The sequence below is a fragment of the Gavialis gangeticus genome, unplaced genomic scaffold (genome assembly GCF_001723915.1).
Source record: "Gavialis gangeticus isolate Ggan-Ray unplaced genomic scaffold, GavGan_comp1, whole genome shotgun sequence".
Taxonomy (NCBI): domain Eukaryota; kingdom Metazoa; phylum Chordata; order Crocodylia; family Gavialidae; genus Gavialis; species Gavialis gangeticus.
In genome coordinates this window covers 1,128,404-1,150,457 of record NW_017728960.1, presented here as the reverse complement: position 1 = coordinate 1,150,457, position 22,054 = coordinate 1,128,404, and the positions used below count along the sequence as shown (strand labels likewise).

Below are 22,054 nucleotides of genomic sequence, written 5' to 3'. Positions count from 1 at the left end.
CATCACAGAGCCCAGGGCCGTTGAGCCTGATTTATGGTGTGTGGGGAGCCGGGGTCCTAATGGAGCGGGCAAGGGCAGGGGGGCCGGAGCGGCGTGCTGGAATGTGAAAATCATTATGAGTGATTAGAGTTATTAGCGTAACGAGGAGAGGCAATTAACGGCGGCTTGACATCAATTGAGGCTGGCTAATGTACTTACTCCCAAGGAAGAGCTGAGCGCAGCGTGGGCCAGCCTCCACCAAGCCCCCTCCCGCCTGGGGTGGGGGGTAAAACCAGCCCCTGTGACATAGAGCCAGGCTGATCTGGCACAAGGCCACTGGGGATCCCCCGGGGGAAGAGCCAGGCCCTGGAGTTGAAGCCAGGACCTGATTTTTCTCCGCTTTCTGCTCTTTGTGGCTGGGCCCGGCAAGCCCTGGGCATGCAGCATCTCAGCATGCCTGTGGGAGAGGGGAAGGAGATGGCAGGGATTGGGCAGGGTTTGGAGAGGTGGAGATCCTTTCAAGGGTGCTGCACTGGGTACGAATCTGGTTCTCCAGATCAATGCAGAGGTGGCAAAGACCTGGATGCCCAGGGGCTCCAACCCCACCCCCGGCCCTCCCGCAGGTGTTTGCAGCAGAAGAATCTCTGCTGATTTTCTGCCGTCCAAAACCGAGTGACAGCGTTTCGCAAGAGGGGTCTCAAATCAATTGCTGGGGGGGTGGGGGAGGTATCTGAGCTGATTCTGGATGGAGCTGGCAGGCTCTGGTGGTCATCATCCCCACCCCGCCTTTTGGCTCCCTCCTGCCTGCTGTGGGTCAGGGCAGAACCAGGAAGCCAAGCACCCCCCAGCCTGGGCACTGGGTCCCTGCTCAGCCTCTCTGCTGGAAGGCAGCAGGGCAGAGCCTAGACCCAGCGTTTGACACTACTGCGTACCCAGAACAGACAGCTTTGCACAGAGAGCAGTGACTGAATGAGGACCATGCATCCACAGGCGTGCACACGCGCCCGGACACACGCACACCCATCTCCATCAGCACTGCGGAGGTGCCAGAGCCAGTCCACGAGTCCCCCCTGCAGGCAGCTCTGCAAACAGCCGAGCATATGGCCTGCGGCTGCTGAGCTGATCCCTAGGAGTCCCCATCAGTGCCACCGTGGCATGGGGACCCCACTCCCAGCTGCATGCCTCCGGGGGACATATCTCCTGCCACTAGCAAAGCCTGCAAGAGGCCAGTTTGTTCTTGGAGCAAAGGGATCCCAGTGCCTAGATCCCCTTGGCTGCAGGGAGGTGTGTAGGACAGAGATAGCAGGGCCAGAAGTGATGGTGACCCTGACCTTGACCCTGACCCTCTCTCTGTCCTGTGGCTTTAAACTCGCAGGATCTCTCTTGGCTGTTGGGGCTGTCCCTTGTGATGGGAGCAGCCCCCTGAACCTGTGCCCACCTGGCTGGCAATGCTTCTGGCTGGGTTTCCGCCCTCCCTCCTGACTCTGGGACAGGAGCCTAGATCCTGTGGCACCTCGTGCTGCTGGGAGGTGGAGCTAAGCCCCCTTGCAATGCTGGCTAGGGTCCAGGCTGCCCCAGAGGGCTCTTCCCAGGGGTGTTGCAATGTGGGGGGGGTCTGAACCCCCAACCCTGTGGTTCTTTCAGCTGGGTATGTGCAGATTCTGGCTGCCACCGGGACCCTCATGCCAGATAGGGAAATCAAGGTGCCAGGTGCTGCCCAAACCCAGCAGCGGCAGAGCCCCATGCGCCTGGTGCTACACATGCTGAGAGTGAGGGAGCTTGCATCCTGGGCCCGAGGCTGCGGCAAAGCCTGGTTCTGCGCCTGCTCCAGCACCGGGGATCTCCATGACGTGCTGCGGTCACCTGAGAACCAAGGCATCCCCTCTCCTTAGGAGGCAATGGGGTGCATTCCCCCGAACTGCTGGCAGGGGATGCTCCTGGACCTTTGACTGCCTGGGTCTGGCTTCCACCCTCCAGGCCTGTCTCTCCAGGGACACTCTCTGCTTGTTCAGCATCCCTGCAGCTGCCTTATGCAAGGGGAAACTGAGGCACAGGGCAAGGCTATGGCTTGCCCCAGGACTGGGTAGAGGTTTGCCAAGTCCACGTGCCCTGGGGAGCAGGGTCAGAGCTGCCAGCTCATCTGCACAGCTGCCTTGTGTTCACCCTGTGAACTGAGCTGGGGACAAGGGCTGGGGAGGGGGCTCCCGGCTGGACCCGGCTGCCAGGGCCTCTGGGATCTGCCTGGAGGTTGATGCCCCCTTGCAGCCAGCGTCTGGGGAAAGGGTGGGATGCTGGAGCCGGGGCCCAGGCCTTGCTCTCAGGACAAGCTGTCCCAGCTCCAGAGCCAACAGGGCTGCACATGTGTGCATGTATGGATGTTGCATCAGAACCCCTCTGTCCAAGGCAGGATGGGGAGCTCGGCTGGCGCTGGGACCGTGGCTCACTCAGGCTGCACTCTCCGCTGCTTGGGGTGGTTTAGTCTTGTCCCTGTGTGCAGCGTTTCCAAGGAGTGCACTGCCTGGGCTGGAGAGAAGGGGGGCATCAGCCTGTCACTGCCAAACGCTGGGCTTTCCCTTGCAGGGGGCACAGATGGGAACTGCATGTTGGGTCTGGGGCTGCAGCTCAAAGACCTCACTCTGACGGCAGAAGGAAAGCCCTGAGAAAGAGGCGCCGGGTCCGTGTGTCTGGGGTCCGCAAGGTGGAGCTGGTCCTTGAGGGTCCGCCCTGCCTGGGGTGGGGAGCCTGACGCCTGGCGTATTTTGCAGCCTCTTTCCCCGCAGGCTGGGCCCTGCCAGCAACCCGTCATGTGGGGCTTTTTTTTTTCCCTTTTCCTCCAGCTCTGGCAGCCTCAATCGTTTCCTTGTCAAAACTTCCTGAGTGCCTGTTCCCAGCCCCCTCCTGCTCCTCCTCCTCTGCACATTGCGCCTCCCCAGTCCAGACCCCTCTTCCAGGCTGCGGCAGGGCTTGGGGCAGGGCAGGCTGCCCCCACGGCTGCTTCGTGTCCCCCTGGCCAGGAGAGAAGCAAGGGGATCTCCGTATTCCTGCATCTCACCGTGCTCCCTGCATTGGGGGTGGCTCTGGTCCAGGGCTCAGGATGGGGTAAGTGCCCCAGGGTTGTTACTGTGGGGCAGAGATGCCTATAGCTCGAGGCAGACTCCTTCCCAGAGCCATGGTGGGATTGGAGGCTGTTTCCAAGGGGCTTTAGCTCGGGGTCTGGCATTGCCTGGTGGGGTCAAGTGCATGAGGGCATGGTGAGACCAGAGCAGGGGGTCAGCACCCTGGCTTCCAGGGGAGCACCAAGATGAAGATCTGGGCTGTGATGACCTCAGGGCTGGGGGGCAAGGAGTCATCTCCTGCTTTACCCCACAAGCTGCTCAGGCTCCCTGCCCCGGGGAGGGTGTCGGGCAGGGAGAAGGGAGCTGTCAGCTCCCCCACTCCCCGCACCCAGAGGAAGTGCAGCCACGCCTGGGACATGTCCACGGAAGCGCGTGGGGCTGACATAGCAGCTCCTCCCTGGCTTGGCCCTGGCCCTGGCCCCCACATCTTCCTAGGGCAGATAGTCCTAAAGGGAAAGAGTGCTAGAACAGAGCCCTCCTTGTGGAAACAGGGAAACTGAGGCAGGGGCAGCCCCAGTCCCGTGTCCTAACCACTCTGCAACACTCCTGCCCAGAGCTGGGGAGGGTCCTGGTGCCTGGGACCCTGAGCGGGGAGTGTGGAGCTGCCGGAGCAGGGAGAGGGGGCTCCTGGGTCTGTCCTGGCTCGGGGATGGGGGTCGAGGTCGGAGGCCCGGACTCTTGGGCTCTGTTCCCAGCTCTGATGCTGGAGCTGACGACAGTCGTTGCCCCATTACCGGGCCTCAGTTTCCTCATTGGGGCAGCACTAACTGTCCCTGGGACTGCTGATCCACACCGTCCCAAGCCATTACGTGACAAAGGCGTGACAGCATCCCGCGGAAGCACTGATAGCACTCTGGCCTGGCTTCACAGCCCAGGAATGCCAGGACTGCTCACCCAGCAGCGGGGACACCTCCCTGGGGAGCGGGATTGATGCTTATCTCTGCCTCTGGCTTGTCCCCATCTCCCTGTCTGCTGGGCTGCTCCTTTGCAGCATTGTTCTCTGCCTGGGACTGGAGGCCTCCAGGGTTTGGGTCTGGACACGGACCCGGCTCTGCTGCTAAGGGAGCAGAACCATCATCACTCCTCTTTCCAGCCCGTGCGTCCGGCTACTCTTCAAGGCTGTCTGTCCTGGGCCTGACAGAGGGGCTGACACAGGGGTTTGTCCTGCCCTAGATTTGTCCCTGTAACATGGCATAAGAAAGCAGTGGGTTGACCTGGGGTGTTGGCTGTAGCCGTGTTGGTCTAAGGACATTGGCAGACCAGGTTCTTTCGGTGGATGCTTTTGGACCTGGATGCTTGCAAAGAATTTTTTTCCCAACTATTTTAGCTTGTCTGGGTTGACCTGGTGCTCAGCTCTTCAGCCTACAGGTCAACTCACCATAGGAATGTATAGGGTTGACCTGTAGTCCAGCTATCTCTGCACTGCAGCTGTGACCTGAGCCAGCTGGCTTGGGGTTGGGCACTGAAGCTGAGCTGGGCACCTTTATGCAAGGGGAAACTGAGGCACAGGGCAAGATCATGGCTTGCCCCAGGACAAGGTAGAGGTTTGCCAGGTCCTGGGCCATGGTTGCACCCGGACAGGCAGCCTGAGCTGCTGTTGGGGTCCCTGCTGTGAGCCAGGGCCAGCAGCCCTCGAAGCTGGGAGCAGGCAGGGCCCAGAGCCTGTCCTGTCAGGAGCTCTTGGCCTGTCGATGCTAATGAAATCCCCTCCAGTGAGGGTCTTTAGCATGGGCAGTAGGAACCTATTCATCACGCCGCGAGGGCCGGGGAGCGGCTGTCTCTCTCCAGTGCTCCCTGTGCGCAGCAGGCAATCGATAGAGGCTGGGGGGTTATAGTGTATTTAGCGCTGGGCTTGACATGAGTGATGGGGACAGAGGGAAAGCGGGGGCCCTGCTTCCTCCCCGTGCATGGCTCCCATCTCCCCCGTTCCCTCCTCCACAGCCCACCAGCTCTTCCAGCCAAAGCCCCCTGCTCTGCCATGGGTTTGCTGAGCTGGTCTTTGCAAGGGGAGGCACCTAACCCATGGCGGGGCACATCCACACGGACACCAACCAGCTGCCCCCTTCGCCCCTTGGGCCAGCTGCAGCCTGGGTCCGAGCAGGCCCCAGCGCCGTGCCCTGGACCTGGCTGGAATCGGAGCTCTCAGCTCTGCCCGTCGTTGGATGTTGAGCTTGGCCCTGGCGCTGCAGCAAGACGCCGGCTCTCCGGTTACTCGTCTGTGCTGGAAGCAGGGTTCCCAGGGAGGGGGGCGCGGAGGACAGCTCCAGAGCTGCGCTGGAGGCGGGGGCGGTCTGGGTCCCAGCCTGTCGGCTTTAAGTTTGTTAGAGAATCTCCTGCGGTTCCCACTGGCGTTTCGCAGAGACAACGACTTCCCTGGCTCTGCTGGGTAGCTCCTGGCCTGTCTCCATCCAGCCTGGCATCTCCCCATCCATCTCCATGCGCTTTCCACTATCTACCCACCCCCTTGCTGTCTATTCCCACACTCATCTCAGTCTCTCTCTCTCTCCTCTTTCTCTCTTCATCCCACCTCTATCTGCTTTCTCTGTCTCCATCCATCCATCCATCCCCACACAACCCTGGGTGCTCTGTGTCCACCCATCCATTTGCTCTATTGGCCCTGTTCCCAGGGACCTCCTGTGAGCTACCCCAGGACAGCTGCGTGTCTGTCCATCCTTATCCTGGTTTAATAGACATGCCTGTGCAAAACCAGCAGGCGTTGCAGGGGCATACATCTATCTGTGTCGTCCTGTTTTGGGGGTCCTGTCTCCATCATCCTGGAGGAAGGGGTTTTGGGATGGAGAGGCGCGACCACCCCCTCCTCTCTCCCCTTGGTGCTTGTGGTTTGCAGAGGGGCCGTGCATAGCCACGTGTCACCGAGGCACATGCTGGGAGTGCACATGATGTATTAGGATGCACTGGGGACCCTGAGGCTTGTGGGGGTCATAGAGGCAGCTCTGGGGGTGTTGCCTGGTCCCCAGGCACCATCCCTGTGCCAGCATCTCCCTGCTCTTTATTAGGAGCTTTACGGCAGTATCTCCTGCTAGGATGGGGCCCCTTCCCCACTCTGGCTTCAGGCCTCGGGGCATTTGCCGCTCACGAGATGTCCAGGGCTCAAGCCAGTAATCCAGCCTCCTCCCCACTGGTCCTGGTTGAAGGCCAGCCAGCAGCAGAGGCGTGATTTTGGCTGGGCCTGCCCTCCCCCAGCCCGGCCAGGCCTAGCCCAGCCTGGGCAGGCTTTATTGTGTCCATACGGCTCCATTGTCTGCCCCGTTGTGATGACTCCTCACTTTTCACTGCCAGAAAAATCTGTTTGTTTCCTATTATTCTGTCTTGGCTCAAGACGCTCTGCGTGCTCCCACTCCCCATGTGTGTAGGAAACATGTCGAGAGCCGTGTTATGGGAACAGGAACCTTGGGCTTCTCAGCCAGCTGGTTTTGGACTGGGTTTGTTCTTTCGGGGGATAGTAAATGGAAGAGGTGGACAGCAGTGCTTCTGTGCCAGGTGTCTCATAGCTGGGAGGGCGACAGGATCCATGTGCCGCCGTTCTCCACCATCCCAGCCATAGAAACAGCCTTGAGTCTCGCCCAGTCCTGGTGTTCGCCCCCGCGATGCTATAAAATGGGCATGAGGAGTGAAAATAAAGCTGATTTCCTAGGAGGGGGAGTGCAGGGAGCTCAAGTGCAATGAGCCATGCCAGGGAGCACATACAGGGAAACTTTTGAAGTGGGTCATATAGATCCTGGCACCGGTCTTTTCCCACCGGAAAACACCGCTCCATCGCGCTCAGATTTTTCCATGGGAGTGTTTTGCTTCTGACATGATTTCAGGAGCTTTCTCCCTCCGGGAGATTGAGCAGCCATGTGGCAATGCTCAGTGTTTTCACCTCTGCTTGGCACCGGGTCGGAGGTGAGGCATCCTAATGTACTCTGTATAAAGGCGGTGGCTGGAAGGACATGTGGTTGGATGGGTCAGGAATGTTTGTATGAGCGCAGAGAGGGGTTTTTTCCCCCCCCTTGAAAACTTCACTCCAGAGGAAATTCTAAAAATGGTTGTTTTTGTTCCAGGACTGAGCAGGTAGTAGGTTTCAAGCTGTTGGAGTTTCCCAGCTGTCAGCCAGCTCAGGATGCATGGAGTTAGGATCAGCCAGGTGGCATCTTAGAAGCAGGAAGGCACAAGGCCCCTGTGGCTTTTAGCGGTTCTACTCCCTATTGCACCCATGGGGAAAATGAGGTGCAAGGTGGAGAAATGACTTGGCAGCAGTTGAGCTGCTGGATGGGAGCCCAGCTGGACAGACATGGGGCACCCCGTTCAGGCCCTGCTAGGGGAGAGATGCCTTTAACTGGGTGGTTGTATGTTGCTAGTGGCTGCGGCGTGCCACCCCAGAGGTGTCCACACTTCAGCGCTAACTTAGAAGCCTTTCTCAACGCGGGGAGCTTGTTTGCGCCGTGGAGTGCTGATAGCCCTGCCTTGCCCCCGGGGAGCAGCAGGGAGCGAGGCAGGCTCCACTTTTCCATTCACGAGGAAAAAGCCACTTGCTCGGAAGAGAGTCCGCAGCAATGGGCAGGAGCCACGCGGAGGAAGCGAGCGTCCATCCAGCTGCGCGGCGGGAAGTCTCTGTTTCCTCCTTCCTCCCACATGGGTTTATTAGAGGCCATAAAACACACGTCCCTGTAAACACCACGCAGGGCGCCTCTGGGGAGCTGTTACCCTATCGGGGCACTGCAAAGCCGCAGGGAGGATGAATGGGCTTTGACTGCCTTGTTGCTCCCTGTCCTGGGCCTGGGCTAGAGGCCTCTGGGCACTGCCCTGAGCTTGGGGTCCCTAGATACGCTGTTGGAGTCTAGATCCATAGTCTGGCAGCCCCCGAGAGCTGGGAATGCATCCCAGGGGGTTCATCCTCACATCTGACTGAGTTGGGATTTCCAGCTCTTCTCTACCTGAGACCCTCTCCCAGACCCAGGACAGAGCCCAGGAGTGCGGGGTCCCAGCCAAGGGCGACCCTCCATCTATAAGCATCAATCATTCTTCTCTAGGACTTAGACTGCAGCAGAAGAAGTGGAGGTTGGAGATGAGGAGGACCTTTGGGACTCGGGGTGGTCAAACCGTGGGACAGGCTGTCCAGTGAGATGGTGGAGTCACCACCCTGAGAAGTTTTCAAGAGCAGGTTGGACAGACCCATGGCTGGGAGGATTGAGTCAGGGCAAGGGGCTGGACTAGATGTGACCTTGTGAGGTCCCTGTTTCCTACGATCCCACTCCTTCTATCCTGGCTGGCCTCCCCCAGTGCAGAGATGCACCATGGAAGCGATGTTGGGTGCTCTAGGGCTCCCGCTGTGTTCTTCCCAGGACCGGGAATGTTCCCATGGACGTCTTCTACCCAGACAGGCCCGGTTTGTTTTCAGAAGCCCAAGAGGTGCTTCTACCCAGGTGTACCTACAACATCTAGACCGGTGGGCGCCTTCCACTTGGATGCACCTAGAACATTTGACTCTATCCGTGCCACTTACCTAGAACATTTGACTCCACTCATATCTTCTAGATGGATGTACCTAGACCATCTAGACCTGTGGGAGCCTTCCATCTGGATGTCCCTAGGGCATTTGTCTCTATCAGTATCATTTACCATGTCTTCTACATGGATGTACCTAGAACATCCAGACTGGTGGGCGCCTTCCACTTAGATGTACCTTGAACATTTGGCTCTGTTGGTTACCTAGAACATTTGACTCCACCCAGGTCTTCTACATGGATGTACCTAGACCATTGAGACCCATGGGTGCTTCCACTTAGAGGTACCTAGAACATGCAGCTCTCCCAGCACCACTTTGGAAGATGCGCCTAGAACATGCAGCTTCTCCTTGGCTGTACCTAGATTATTCAGTTCCTTGGGGCCCTGCACCCAGATGTAGCCAGGACATTTCTACACGACTGTGCCTAGAATATCAGAGTCTGGGCTGAGTAGGTGAACGTGGACCCTTGTCATAGGCAGGATGTTCCCACTAGCTTTGGTCATACCAGCATCCAGCCAGGGTCTCTTTAGCTGCAGATCTCCCAAGCTCCTTCCTGACCTTGCCTGACTGCAGCGATCTGGGCAGTGCCACTTCTTACTGCATCATTTATCTGTGCCTTGCTCTTGCCCCCTCACTTCCTGGCCCAGCCTGATTACAGGCTGTTCTGAACAGGCTGTTTTCCTACGATGACAAACAGACGCGTGATCTCCGGCTGGAGAGCAAAGAGCATGGCCTTGGTGTGCAACTGGGGGTGGTTTTGTTGGAGAAGTGCTAATAGGGACCGGGGCTCGTTCTGCTCCATCCCTCCCCATTCTGGGAACCCGCATCACAGCAAATCCGGGTCTCTAGACCAGCAAAGGGTGTCATGAAGCGTGGCGATGGCAGGGGCCTGGGGAGCCAGGACTCCTGTGTTTGGGAGCCTGTCTGCTGACTCATCCTGCTGGGGGGTGATCAACAAAGAGCATAAGCCTGTCATGATGCTGAGCTTGTCACTGTGCCGGCGACATGCAAAATACAATGGAACAGAAGGAGCAACTAGTTTTGTGTCTGTAAATCTTTGGCCTGGGATGTCTTAGATGCAGCATCTGATCTCTGCAGTGTCAGGGTGAAACTGGGCCCCGGCGAATGGATTCATGCCAGGTTTCCCAGTGGGGTCTGGAGAGAGGGGGGCAGGATCTGGCCCCAGCCTGTGTGAGGATCTAATCAGGTTTCCCAGCACCACCAATGCTGGTGGCTAATGAAAACCATCTTTGCTCTCAGACTTGCCTCCCAGGGTGATTGCTGTGGTTGGGAGCTTGCCTCTGGGAGCAGAAGAACAACGGCTGCTGAGACAGCCGGAGCACAGACAGGGAAATGGGAGACCTGCAGAGACCGGGGCTCTGGGTTGAATAAGACTCATGCAGCTGGGAGTTGTGCCCGTACAGCTCCGACTGCACCAGGGCTTGCTCCCAGACTGGCCCATGAAGTCGAGGTTGCTCCTCCTCACCTCCTGGCTGGACAGGGGGCTGCACGGTGGGTGCAGCGGTCACCTTAGGAACGTTTAAGCACCTGAAATGCTTCGCTGCCATTGTCCGGTTTTTGTTGGCATCCTGGCAGGGCTGAGAGCCCTGCTGGCAGGGCACGATCTGCCTTTGCCCCAGCCTACCCTATGGAGACACATCTGTGCTAACTTGTACCACAGCAGTGGGGCTCTGCTGGCTTCAGTGCCAGCTGGTATAAGCTGCCCCAGGGCTATGAGGCTGCACTAGGGTCCCTTGCTCAGGCTGGGCACAGTGGAACCAGGCCACAGGCACCCCAAGCTGCCACGGGCATTGCAAACCTCCATTTCCAGAGGACACCTTCCACTTGCAGCCCTGCCATAATCATCACACACCACTGCCAGAGCCAAGCCCCGGTGGTCGCAGGCATGGGTCAGAGTTATTGGTCATGTTTCTGGTGCAGATCCACAGCCCTGGGGACCTTGCCTTTGGCTCCTGTGCCTGCCGATATCGTGGGTCTCTCCAGCTCACTCCTGCTCCAAGCTCTGGCGTTGCCTGCTCATGGCATCAGTGATCATCTCGGCGCTGCCGAGCGTCAGCCTGAGCTTAAACGCTAGGGATGTGGTTACATATTTCAACCTATTTGGGATTGTGCAATGAATGCCAATGCCTCTCTGAGCTCCTGGCTCGGTTTGGTTGTATTTTTTGGATGCTGGAGTCCAGGACTCCGGGTCCACCCCAAGGCTTGTATCCAGGTAGCTCTGTTGTTAGCCTAGGCCGCCAGGCTTCTGAGTTTGCTGTCTGACTGGGACCAGAGCAGCATTCCTCAGGGGTTTATTTCCTTTATGGAGTTTCCCCTTGATTGGAGACCCCCCAACTTGAGCCCTGGAGCCCTCCAGCCTCTCTCCCCAAGCCAGTGATCTAGGGGCAGCAGCTCCCGTCTCTGTGACCCGTGTCTTGGCCAGGCCAGGGAGAGTCAGCTGCTCCTTCCCCACCCGCACATGCCATGGATGTTTGCGTGGGTTTGGGGAAACCAAAATCGGCCTCCCCGCCCCAACTGGGGGGCTGGGCCCTGGCAGCAGGAGTTGTGGCTACCCACACAGCAGGGCTGAGCGCGTGGCCCTGGAGACATCCAGAGCCTGCGGCTTTTCCCCAGCAGCGATGCCAGGGCTGCACATGGGGGTTTCATGCTCCCAGCTGGAGAAGCCAGGCTGGGGCCGGACGTTCGGAGAGCAAGCGGTCAGGACACCCAGCCCCAAAAACTGAAGGCGCACAAGCCATAGGGCTCTCTAGCAAGTCCTGACCTGTGTATGCTGCTCCCAGGAGGGTTTTCTGCTTTCCCGGGAGGCTGCTGCCCCATCCTGTGGGTCATCATCCCATCCAAGGATGCAGCTCCCCCTGACACAGCAGCTCTGAAGCAAGATTGTCTGAGTTCAGTCACCCTCCCTAGTGCAATGTGGGTGCATACAAAGTGCCAGTCTCCTCCCCTCTCTGGCACAGATGGTCCTGCGTGGCCTTGGGTGCATCCTCTGAACTGGTGTAGAGTTGCTGCAGCTGGGGCCTTTATAGTCACTCACAGGCGGGGGAGGATGGTTAATGTCTCCTGGAGGGCTCGAACTTGGGCTGCCTTCCCCAGCCTCCCCCACTGCTGTGCGCATGGGGTAAGGGAAGGGATCCCCATGTGGCATTGCAAGATCCCGATCCTTTTTTTGCAAGGTCAGGATCCTTTTTTTCTGCCTGTGGCATGGGACGGAGCCTGGTTCCTGCCTCTGAGCTCTGCTGAGGTCTCTGAGTGGGGAAGCTAACTAGGAGCTGCCAGAGGATGCTGCAGCAGCTGGGCCTGGCCTGGGCTTGTCCCTTTGCAAGCTGTAGTGGGAGGCCTGAGCTCTGAGAAGCCAGGAAAGGAACCTCAGAGAAGGGGAGAAGTGTAGCCCGAGCGGCTCCTGGAGTTGCACGATATGGGGTAAGAGCGTGTTAAGCAGGGGCTGTGCTCAGAGTCTCCAGCTCTCCCATTCTTGGGTGGGGTCAGGGGTCGGAGGCACAGCCCTGGTGCAGCTACAGGATTGGGACCCCTCCTGGCACATCCCTCTCCATGGGAAGAGCAAGGACAGCATCAGTCTGGGAATCCTGGGGGGAGCAACTGCCTGTCCCAGCAGGTCAGCAAACTGCTGGGAATGAGCTCAGGGCAAGGCTTCTGGGGCTCAGGGGCACGATGCACCTGGGCTTCATGCTGCATGGCCACATGATACAGGGTACCAGCTGTGTGCCCTAGTCTTGGCACGCATGGCCAGAGCAGGCCTGGACTGCATGTGCCAGAGCTGGGCTCCACCCCACAGCTGGCCATGTGTCTGATCACTGACTGGGCCGATGTCCACACTGCCCTTGCCAGCAAAGACCCCATGCGCTTCATCCAGGCTAGGGCAGGGGTGCAGCGTATGCAGGGTCCTGGCGTGTTTGTGGGGGCCCATCATGGGTATGTTACACGTCTGTGTGCACTGTGCAGCGTGCGGCTGTGGGAGGCACGTGTCCATGGCCGGTGTGTCACGGAGGGATATATGCAATGCGGATGGTATTGCATATGTGTATGTAGCTGGGTTGTTTGTGAGCTGTGGGGTGTATTATCAGTATCAAGTATATATGTGTGGTCTGTGTGCGTGGTGGTCAAGCATGGACAGTGTGTGTGTGTGTGTGAAGGATGTGGGAGAGGTTGAGTATGTGTGTGTTTGTGTGAGACAGGAGGGCTTAGAAGGGGTTGCGTGTGTGTGTGTGCATGTGTGTGTGCACGGGTGTGTGTGTTAAGGGCTTAGAAGGGGCTGTGTGTGTGCATGTGCATGTGTGTGAGATAAGAAGGTGGAAGGGGTTGAGTGCATGTATGACTGCAGTTGGTTCTCAAGCAGGCGCGGTGTGTTTGGCATGTGCGTGTGCACCGAGAAGCAGTTGTGGCTTTTCTGAAAGTGTGCATGTGTCTGCATTAGTGGGTGGCTGCAGCTGTGTGTATGTATACACGCGAGCACACAAGTGCGCCTGTTTACCAGCGTGTGTGTGGACGAAGGCCCCTGTGCGCCGGGCTAGTGAAGTCACGACATTTCCATGCAGGAAATGACTCAATTGCCAGTAAAAGGACTCCAACGGACTTAAAAACTCACAACACTGGACAGGCCCTAGCGTCAGGAAGTGCGGTCGCCTGGCCCAGAGCGGGGCCCATGGGGTGGTCTGCGCTGGGAGCGGGGGGCACGGGGGCTGCCTGCTTGGCATCTGTGCCCCACCCTGCTCTGTGCCTCAGTTTCCCCTTTCTCCCTCCTGCTTGTTTAGAGCAGGAGTCTCCTTCTCCTGGACTAAATGAAGGCCTGATCCATAATGAGAGGGGGCAGCAGCAGGAGTGGGTTTCCCAGGGGTCTCTCGTCTGCTGGGAAAAGGACCAAGAGCCCTGGGTTCACCCCTTTGCACCCACCCAAGGCTGGGTCCAAGCCAAACTGTGCACCCAGGATAAGCAGAGCGTTTAGTATATTTTTAATCGGGGAGAAATAGCTGCTGTTTGATCCGTGGATGATGTACTTTGCCATCTGCACCCCCTTTGACCAAGGTCTAGATCCACCCGTGGGCAGGGGTGCCCAGCCCGGTCTGTCCGGGGTCGATCTGACCCAGTTTCCCTGATGGCGGTGAATGCCACAGGAAGGCACCAAAAGGGGAAGGTGGGTGGGCTGTGGGTGCAGGATGGGGAACCTGGCTGGGAGAGGCTGGGATGCGGCGGGGATGGGGAGGCTGCTAGTGGGCTGCATCGCTGGTGGAACTAGGGGCACACAGTCTCTGAAGGAAGGGGATTTAGTGGCTGACCCAGGAGGGGCTTTGCTTGCACATGCAAGGGGGCTCAGAGCTTGCAAAGAGCAGCAGCTCCCATGAGCGTCGGCAGGACTGGGACCTTGGGAGGGAGCAGCCATCGGTGTTTGTCTATCTATCCCTGTGTGCTGCCTAAGTCTGTCCGTCCATCTATTTCCATATGTTTCCTTTGTCTGTCCATCTATTCCCATACTCTCTGTGTGTGTCTGTCCATTCATCTGTCCCCTATACACACCCTGTGTCTGTCTATCCGTCCAGCTAACCCCATACACTCCTTGTCTGTCCACCCACCCACCTGGGGAAAATGCACACATGCAAATGAATATGCCTATACATGCATGCCTGGGTTTCTTCTGGCTGCTGCAGCTGTGCTGCTGCCCATAACTGGGCCAAATGCATATATGGAAATGATATGCAAATGTGCGCCCCTACGCATACATGTCTGGGTCTCTTCTGGCCGCTGCAGCCAGGCTGGGGATGTGAGTTCCTGCCTGTAGACGGGGAAATGCATATACGCAAATGATATGCAAATAAACATGCACATGCATGTAAGCTCAGGTCTCCCCTGGCTACTGCAGACCCTCTTGGTGGCTGTGAGCGCCTGCCTGTAGCCGGAGTAAATGGACATATACAAATGACACGCAAATTTATATGTATATGCATGAACACATGCAGCTGGAGCAAATGCATCCATGCAAATAAGCATGCTTATGCATGCACACCCTGGTCTCTCCTGGCTGCTGTAGGTGTGCTCCTGCCTGTAGCTGGGGCAAATGCATATGTGCATATGATATGCAAATGAGCATGCATGCCTGGGTCTGAGAGAGTGGGAGGGGAGCAGGGCCAGGTTGGGGAAACTGAGGCAGACGGGGGAGGAGAACTCCTGGCTCCAGCCCCTCCATCCATACACTGCTACTCAGTGGGCTCCACAGCACCTTGCCTCAGTTTCCCCCTGGCTGAGGGTGGGCTAGGAGCACAGCTGGGCAGTAGGAAGCCCCTGAGCAGGGCTGCAGCTCTGCCCCCGCCCCCCATCCTCCCCCTTTGCTCCGTTCTCCCCAGGATGAAGCCGCTGACCCTCCTCTTCCTCTGCCTGCAGCTGCCCCTGGGCTGGGCCCTGAAGCCCAGCACCCCCCACGTTTGCAGCTACTGGGAAAGGTAAGAGCAGCTCTGCGGGCAGTGTGGGGGGCTCCATAACAGTTCCTGGTTGGATTTCCTTGACTCCGGGAGCTGGGACTTGGCAATCAGCCCTGGAGATTGTAAGGGTTCCTGGTAAAGCAGGAGAGGGGGGTGGCGCTGTGGCATCCGGGGATAGTGGGGCAGAGGGGGCAGGTAGGGACCGTAGGTGTTCGGGGCCCTATTCAGCCCTGGGTGGGACCGTGCGCTCTGCCCTGCAGCTTCACAGCACCCACCAAGGAGTCGTTTCTGCAGCCACATGCCCAGGCCTCCCTGGAGCCCTGCGATGGAGCCAAGCCATGCACGCGGCACCGGTGAGCGCCTGTCCCCCCTTTCCCGTGGGTCCTGTTGGTGCCCCATGGGGCAGCCCTGCCCCACTCTGGCCCAAGGGTCTGACAGGCCGCCTCCCTGCAGCGTGGTGTACAAGACGGCATACCGGCAGGCCGTGAAAGTGGACTACCGCCGGCGCTACCAGTGCTGCCAGGGCTACTACGAGAGCAGAGACGCCTGCGTCCGTGAGTCCGGGGGCCAGGTGCTACCGGGGACTCCTGGGTTCCCGCTCTGAATTGCATCCCAGAGACCCCCATGCTGCTGCCCCCCATCACCGTGCCCAGCCCTGCCCTTCCCCTCCGCATGTCTCTGGCTCGGAGCCAGTTTCCAGCTCTAAAGCCCAGGCCAGCGTGGGCTCATGTCCCACTGGACCCCGTTCAGTATCTCTGGGTGGTGCCCACTTCATGCTGGAATGAAGAGTTTGTGGCCCGGGGCTGGGAGCTGGAGGCGGTTTTAGCAAGAAGAGCATTGGCTTCTGGGGCAGAGACCAGTCTCTCCCACCTGCTACCCCAGAAGTGGCTGCATTTTGGGATGCTGGAAGTTGTGGCTGGCACGGCGTGGAGGGTAGGGGCTGCTCCCACCTGGGTCTTGGGCACTTGATGGACCTCTCCCCCCTTCTCTCCACAGCTCGCTGCACCTTGGAGTGCGTCCACGGGAGGTGTGTGGCACCCGACCAGTGCCAGTGTGAGCGGGGCTGGCGGGGTGCCGACTGCTCCAGCAGTGAGTACCAGGCTCCATGCCCAGCCAGGGTGGGCACTGGGGCTGCTGCATCCCACTCCCAGCTCTGAGAAGGGGTGCAGGCATGAGGACTCACTGCAAAAACCATTGCAGGTCCAGCATCCAGGACTCCTGGGCTCCCTTTCTCTGTGCCTCAAGTTTGTCCTGCTGCAATGGGTTACCATGTGGGGTATGGGCTGTCCTCATTAACGTGCCCCCTTCCTCCTCGCAGCCTGTGACCCTCACCTGTGGGGTCCCGACTGCCAGAGCCCCTGCACCTGCCTCAATGGGGCAACCTGCGACCCGCTCTCTGGCGCCTGCCTCTGCCCGCCTGGCTACCAGGGCCTGCAGTGCCAAAAGCCCTGCGAGCCGGGCACCTACGGTGCAGGCTGCCAGCTGCAATGCCAGTGCGAGCACAGGGCCCTCTGTGACCCCGAGATGGGTGCCTGCCTGTGCCCACCAGCGTTCACCGGTGCCCAGTGAGTGGGGCAGGGGAGGGGGGGGCATGGTCTCCCTGCTACCCTGGGTGGATGCTAACCCCCATCTGCTTTGGCTTCTCCAGCTGCGAGTTGCCTTGTGCCAATGGCACAGAGGGGCAGCGCTGCCCGGAGCACTGCCCCTGCCAGCATGGGGGCATTTGCCACCCCCTGGACACCCAGCAATGCGTCTGCCCCCCGGGCTGGATGGTAGGTACTGAGGCGGGAGGCTCCACAGACATGTGCTTGCCCCAGGGGCATCAGGATCCTTCCCTGACCCCTTGTCTCCCCACCACAGGGCACCATCTGCTCCCTGCCATGCCCCGAGGGCCGGTTCGGCTCTGGCTGCCTGGGTGAGTGTGGCTGCTACAACGGGGGTGCATGCGACCGGCTGCAGGGGCAGTGCCGCTGCGCGCCTGGCTACACTGGGGAACGGTGAGTAGGTGCCAATGGCGGGGGGCATCTGACCCTCGTGCTGCTCTGGACTGTTGTTGAGGATCTTCAGTGCAGAGGGAAACCTCCTGCCCTCCCCCTAGCCGCTCTGTGCCTCAGTTTCCCCTCCTGCCTGGCTTAGGGAGGCTGGATGTGGGGGATATCCCAGGAGCAGTGGGAGGGGGGGCAGTTTCCAGATGGAAAAGGTGGCGGGGCAGGAAGGAAGCACCGGCTGCTTCCAGCTCCACAGAGGGTGGTGTGAACAATGGGGAGGAAAAAATACCCTTGGCCTCCAAACCCATCAGCCCGGGGGGAGGAGGGGAGGCAGGGGTGAGCAGGAGCAACAGGGGGCTCAAACGCCTCGGTTCCCAGCTGATACAGAGCCAAAGTGCGGTCTCCGCTGAGGATGGGCACTGATGCCTAGTGGTTAGATTAAGGGACCGGCGAATCAGGACTCCTGGGTTATTTTTCTAGAGGCAGGGACTGGGGCCGGACTCCTGGCTTTTTTTTTTTTGGGGGGGGGGGGGCTGGGGCCGGACTCCTGGTTTTTCTTTTTTTGGGGTGTGTGTGGGTGGGGGGCGGGGGCTGGTCGCGACTGCTGGTGCGGGCCCATGCCTCAGTTTCTCCACAGTTGCACATAGACAATTGCAGCCACCATGGGACACCCCAGTGCCCCATTAATCCCTTGCCTCCAGATGCCAGGAGCAGTGTCGCATCGGCTGGCACGGGCAGGACTGCAGCGAGGTGTGCGACTGTGCCAATGGTGGGCGCTGCTACCACATCAACGGAGCCTGCCTGTGTGAGTCCGGCTTCCATGGGGACCGGTGCGAGCAGCGCCTCTGCCCGGAGGGGCTCTACGGCTTTGAGTGCAAGACCCGCTGCCTCTGCCACCTGCAGCATAGCCAGAGGTAGGGGCCGTGGGGGCAAAGCCACGGCACATGGGACGGGTGGGCAATGCTGAGCATGGGGCATCTCGTGTATGCATGTATGAGCTTCGTGCCCATGCACGTGCCAGTGTGATGCACCAGCACCCTGACGACCTGTTGGTGCAAACAGACTCCGAGTGAAGGAGTCCCTCCAGGGGTCTGGGGCAGGGTATCTGCCCCCGGAGACCTGCCCCGACCCCACGTCTCTGCCCCGCAGCTGCCACTCGCTGACGGGGGAGTGCGTGTGCCAGGTGGGCTGGGCTGGGCTGCACTGCAACGAGACCTGCCCGCCCGGCTCCCATGGCCCCGGCTGCCACGAGTCCTGCCTCTGCCTCCACGGGGGCACCTGCGACCCTGTGACGGGGCACTGCCACTGCACCCCTGGCTACACGGTGGGTCTCGGGGGTGGGCTTCGGGCTGTGGGGCCAGATACCTGGGTTCTTTCCCCAGCAGTAGGAGGGGAGTAGGGTGCAGTGGTTGGAGGGGGGGGGGGCAGCAGGACTCCTGGGTTCTTTCTTCAGCTCTGGGGAAGGAGAGTATGGGCAGTGGAGAGTATGGCTGAGTGGTTATAGCAGAGGGGGGCCTGGTGAGGACACCTGGATTCTTTCCTGGGGGTGGGAGGGCAGTGCAGCACAGTGATCAGAGCAGGGGGGAATTGGTGGTCGATGCAGCCCAGGCTGAGGGGGTGTAACCTGTAACCCCTGCCCATCCCCGTAGGGCGAACACTGTGAGCAGCCCTGCGCACCTGGCACCTTCGGGGAGGGCTGCGCCCACACCTGCACCTGCCAGCATGCCTTTGCCTGCTCCCCACTGGATGGCTCCTGCCTCTGCAAGGAAGGTGTGACCCCCCGCCCCTGCTCCAGCCCCTCCCAGCTGTGCCTGGAAGGGGCCAGATGTGCAGGTGGGGCCAGATGGGCATTTGCCCCTGGCCCCATGCCTGACCTCTGCTCCTGCCCCCCTTGCAGGCTGGCATGGAGTGGCCTGCTCCAGCCCCTGCCCCACAGGCACCTGGGGCTCTGGTTGCAACAACACCTGCCAGTGCGCCCACGGCAGCCGCTGCAGCCCCGTCAGTGGCGCCTGCTTCTGCGTGGCCGGCTGGCGTGGCGCCCGCTGCCAGGACCCATGCCCAGTGAGTCCTCTCGGTTGTGTCTGAGTCGCTGGGCACATCGATCCATCTGTGCCACGGGGGTCTACTTGTGACCATGGGACCCAACAGCGGTTGTGCACCTGGGGTCAGGGGTGCCGGGGTCTCAGCTGCTCTGCATGTATCTGTCTCTCCCCCACCAGATGGGCACGTATGGCCCTGGCTGCAGCCAGAAGTGTGACTGTGTCCACGCCAATGGTTGCGATGCCACCACGGGGCAGTGCCACTGCCTGCCGGGGTGGACAGGTGAGGGGCGCTGGGATGGGTTGGGGGGTTGCAGGGCATAGTGGGGGGGCGAGGACCCCACTGAACCTCCATCCATGGTGGTTTGTCTGCAGGGCCCCGCTGCAGCCTGGGCTGCCCCGATGGGTGGTGGGGCCAGAACTGCAGCCTGCCCTGTGCCTGCAAGAATGGAGCCACCTGCGCCCCTGATGACGGCGCCTGCAGCTGCACGCCTGGCTACCGCGGCCCTGCCTGCCAGCGCCGTGAGTGCCGGGGCTGGGGTCCCATCAGGGGAGATCTATGGGGCACTTGGGTGGGGTGGGTTGCTTGAGCTGAGACCTGGCCAGCTCGTGACAGCTGCCTGCCTCATGTCTCAGCCTGCCCGCCTGGGCGCTACGGAAAGAAGTGCGCAGTACCCTGCCGGTGCTCCAACCACTCCATCTGCCAGCCTGTGGATGGCACCTGCATCTGTTTCCCCGGATGGACCGGCGCCAACTGCTCCCAGCGTGAGTCCCCTGGCAACAGCCCCAGGCTCCAGCCCCCCACGATCTTGGCCCCCGCGGGGGCCCTGGCGGGAACCCTACCTGCTGGTAGCAGCAGTAGGGCCCTTATCCTCATGGGGGACGGACGGTGCTGAGAGACACCTGAATGCCTGGGGTCTCTCTCCCAGGTCAGGGGAGGAGTGGGGTCCAGCCTCCTGGGCTCTCTCCTTGGCTCTAGCAGGGGAGCGGGGCCTAGGGGTCAGAGCCAGGGAAGCACGGGACCCCTGAGCTCCCCCCTACTCTCTCGGCAGCAGGGGTTGGGGCTGTGAGGTCCAAGCTCCCACCTGCAGCCCCCACCCCACTGCCCCCCAGCCACCCACCGAGTCCCCGCTTCTGTCCCCCCAGCATGTCCAGCTGGCACCTTTGGGCTCCAGTGTGTCCAGGCCTGCGACTGTCTCCACAATGGCACCTGCGAGCCCGCTACCGGGCATTGCCAGTGCATGCCAGGCTGGACCGGCCCCCGCTGCGAGATGCGTGAGTAGTGCCCAGATGCCTGGGTTTTCTGCCTGGCTGTGGCAGGGGAATAGGGGCAGCGGCTGGAGATGGGGAAGGGTGGGAGCCGGGACTCACGGCTCCTGTCTTTCGCCGGTGCCCAGTGGACCCTGAGCACCCGCTCACGGTGGAGCCCACGCCTCCAGCGGGCTACAGCTCCTTGGGCGCCATCATCGGCATCGTGGTCCTGGCCACCCTGCTGCTGGTGCTGGCCACACTCTTCCTCTACTACCGGCACTGGCAGAAGGGCAAGGAGGTCCGGCCCCTGGCCGCGGCCTACACCGTGGGCCGGCCTGGCAGCTCCGAATATGTCGTACCAGGTGAGGCTGGGGCAGCCGTCCCCATGGCACGGCCTGGACTGGGGCCTGGAGCCTGGATGCCTGGGCTCACCCCCTGCTCTGGGGGGGAGGGAGGGTTAGTGGTTAGAGCTGTGGGATGGGGATGACCCGTCTCTCCCCATGATGCAGATGTACCGCCCAGCTACACCCACTACTACTCCAACCCCAGCTACCACACGCTGTCGCAGTGCACCCGCACGCCCCCGCCTCCCGGCACCCAGGACCGGGCCAGCTCCCTCAAGGTAAGGCCTGGCGCTGGTCACGGCACTGCCCTGGGGAACCTGGCAGCCTCGGGGCCTGCTGATCCCGGCTGCCATCTCGGCGACAGGTGCCCGGGCCCCAGATGTTCTCCAGCATGAAGGAGCGCGAGGGCCCGGCAGGCTACGGCCCCGAGGGCAACGCCACACTGCCAGCAGACTGGAAGCATCACACGCCGGCGCTGAGCCCCTGGGACCGGGGTAAGCCTGGCTGGATCAGGCCGTCCTGCTGCAAGGCAGTGCGACCCAGGGGTTAGCTCAGGACTGCTGGGGTCTTTGCTCAGCGCTGGAGGGGGGCAGAGCGAGGTGTAGCAGGTAGACTCGGACGTCTGCATTCCTCTCCCAGGGCTGGGAGCAGGCTAGGGCATGGGGCCTGGACACCTGGGCTCCTCTCCTGGCTGTGGAGGGAAGCAGGGGGCTAGTGCATGGAGCAAGGTGCCCAGGCGCCTGGGTTCCCCTCCCAGTCCTGGGGTGCCTACGCACCCGCAGCCCCTCTCTTTCTTTCCCTTGCAGGGGGCAGCCCCATGGATCGCAGCTACAGCTACAGCTACAGCAACGGCCTGCGGCACTTCTACAGCAAAGGTACCGGTCCGGGGGCGCCCAAACCCCCTTGGCGCTGGGCAGGGAGTGGGGGTCGCAAGCCCCTGTCCCCCCTGCAAGCCAGAAACCTGGCCCAGATCAAGCCATCCCGTGTGCCCCCAGATTGCGTGCGGGAGGCATCGCGGGGCAGCGACAGCTCGCTGGGCAGCGAGAACCCCTACGCCACCATCAAGGACCTGCCGGTGCTGCTGGCCAAGGCGCCCGAGGGCAGCTACATGGAGATGAAGTCGCCCGCGTGCCGCGAGATGTCCTACACCGAGATCGGGGGCTCGGAGCCGGCGCCGGACACGTCGCAGCCCCACGGTACAGCCTGGACCCCCACCCCTTTCCAGCGCGGGGGCAAGCCAGGTGGAGCAGGGATCGGGGCCCCCGGTGCTGACCCCCCGTCTCTCCCCCTGCAGGGCCGGGCCCCGGGGGCGCGGAGGGCGTCGCGGTGCCCCCCGGCCACTACGACTCGCCCAAGAACAGCCACATCCCCAGCCACTA

The 22,054-nt window shown here is 60.8% G+C and overlaps 1 protein-coding gene across 1 annotated transcript in view; it reads left to right on the top strand.

Annotated features, from left to right (window-relative positions):
- PEAR1 (platelet endothelial aggregation receptor 1) overlaps positions 1-22,049 on the top strand; it is a gene marked incomplete at its 3' end in the record, with an annotated part of 26,007 nt that extends 3,958 nt beyond the window's left edge. Inside the window, exons 2-23 of the mRNA XM_019511091.1 lie at positions 2,817-3,078; positions 14,979-15,074; positions 15,314-15,406; positions 15,507-15,607; positions 16,050-16,142; positions 16,372-16,618; positions 16,702-16,825; positions 16,914-17,050; positions 17,743-17,955; positions 18,191-18,365; positions 18,691-18,811; positions 18,939-19,102; positions 19,261-19,363; positions 19,456-19,602; positions 19,717-19,845; positions 20,227-20,355; positions 20,478-20,693; positions 20,841-20,953; positions 21,040-21,169; positions 21,482-21,550; positions 21,671-21,871; positions 21,970-22,049. Of these exons, the coding sequence (XP_019366636.1) occupies positions 2,817-3,078; positions 14,979-15,074; positions 15,314-15,406; positions 15,507-15,607; positions 16,050-16,142; positions 16,372-16,618; positions 16,702-16,825; positions 16,914-17,050; positions 17,743-17,955; positions 18,191-18,365; positions 18,691-18,811; positions 18,939-19,102; positions 19,261-19,363; positions 19,456-19,602; positions 19,717-19,845; positions 20,227-20,355; positions 20,478-20,693; positions 20,841-20,953; positions 21,040-21,169; positions 21,482-21,550; positions 21,671-21,871; positions 21,970-22,049 (3,143 nt within the window). The remainder of the gene's footprint in view (positions 1-2,816; positions 3,079-14,978; positions 15,075-15,313; positions 15,407-15,506; positions 15,608-16,049; positions 16,143-16,371; positions 16,619-16,701; positions 16,826-16,913; positions 17,051-17,742; positions 17,956-18,190; positions 18,366-18,690; positions 18,812-18,938; positions 19,103-19,260; positions 19,364-19,455; positions 19,603-19,716; positions 19,846-20,226; positions 20,356-20,477; positions 20,694-20,840; positions 20,954-21,039; positions 21,170-21,481; positions 21,551-21,670; positions 21,872-21,969) is intronic.
- Positions 22,050-22,054: the final 5 nt, after the last annotated feature.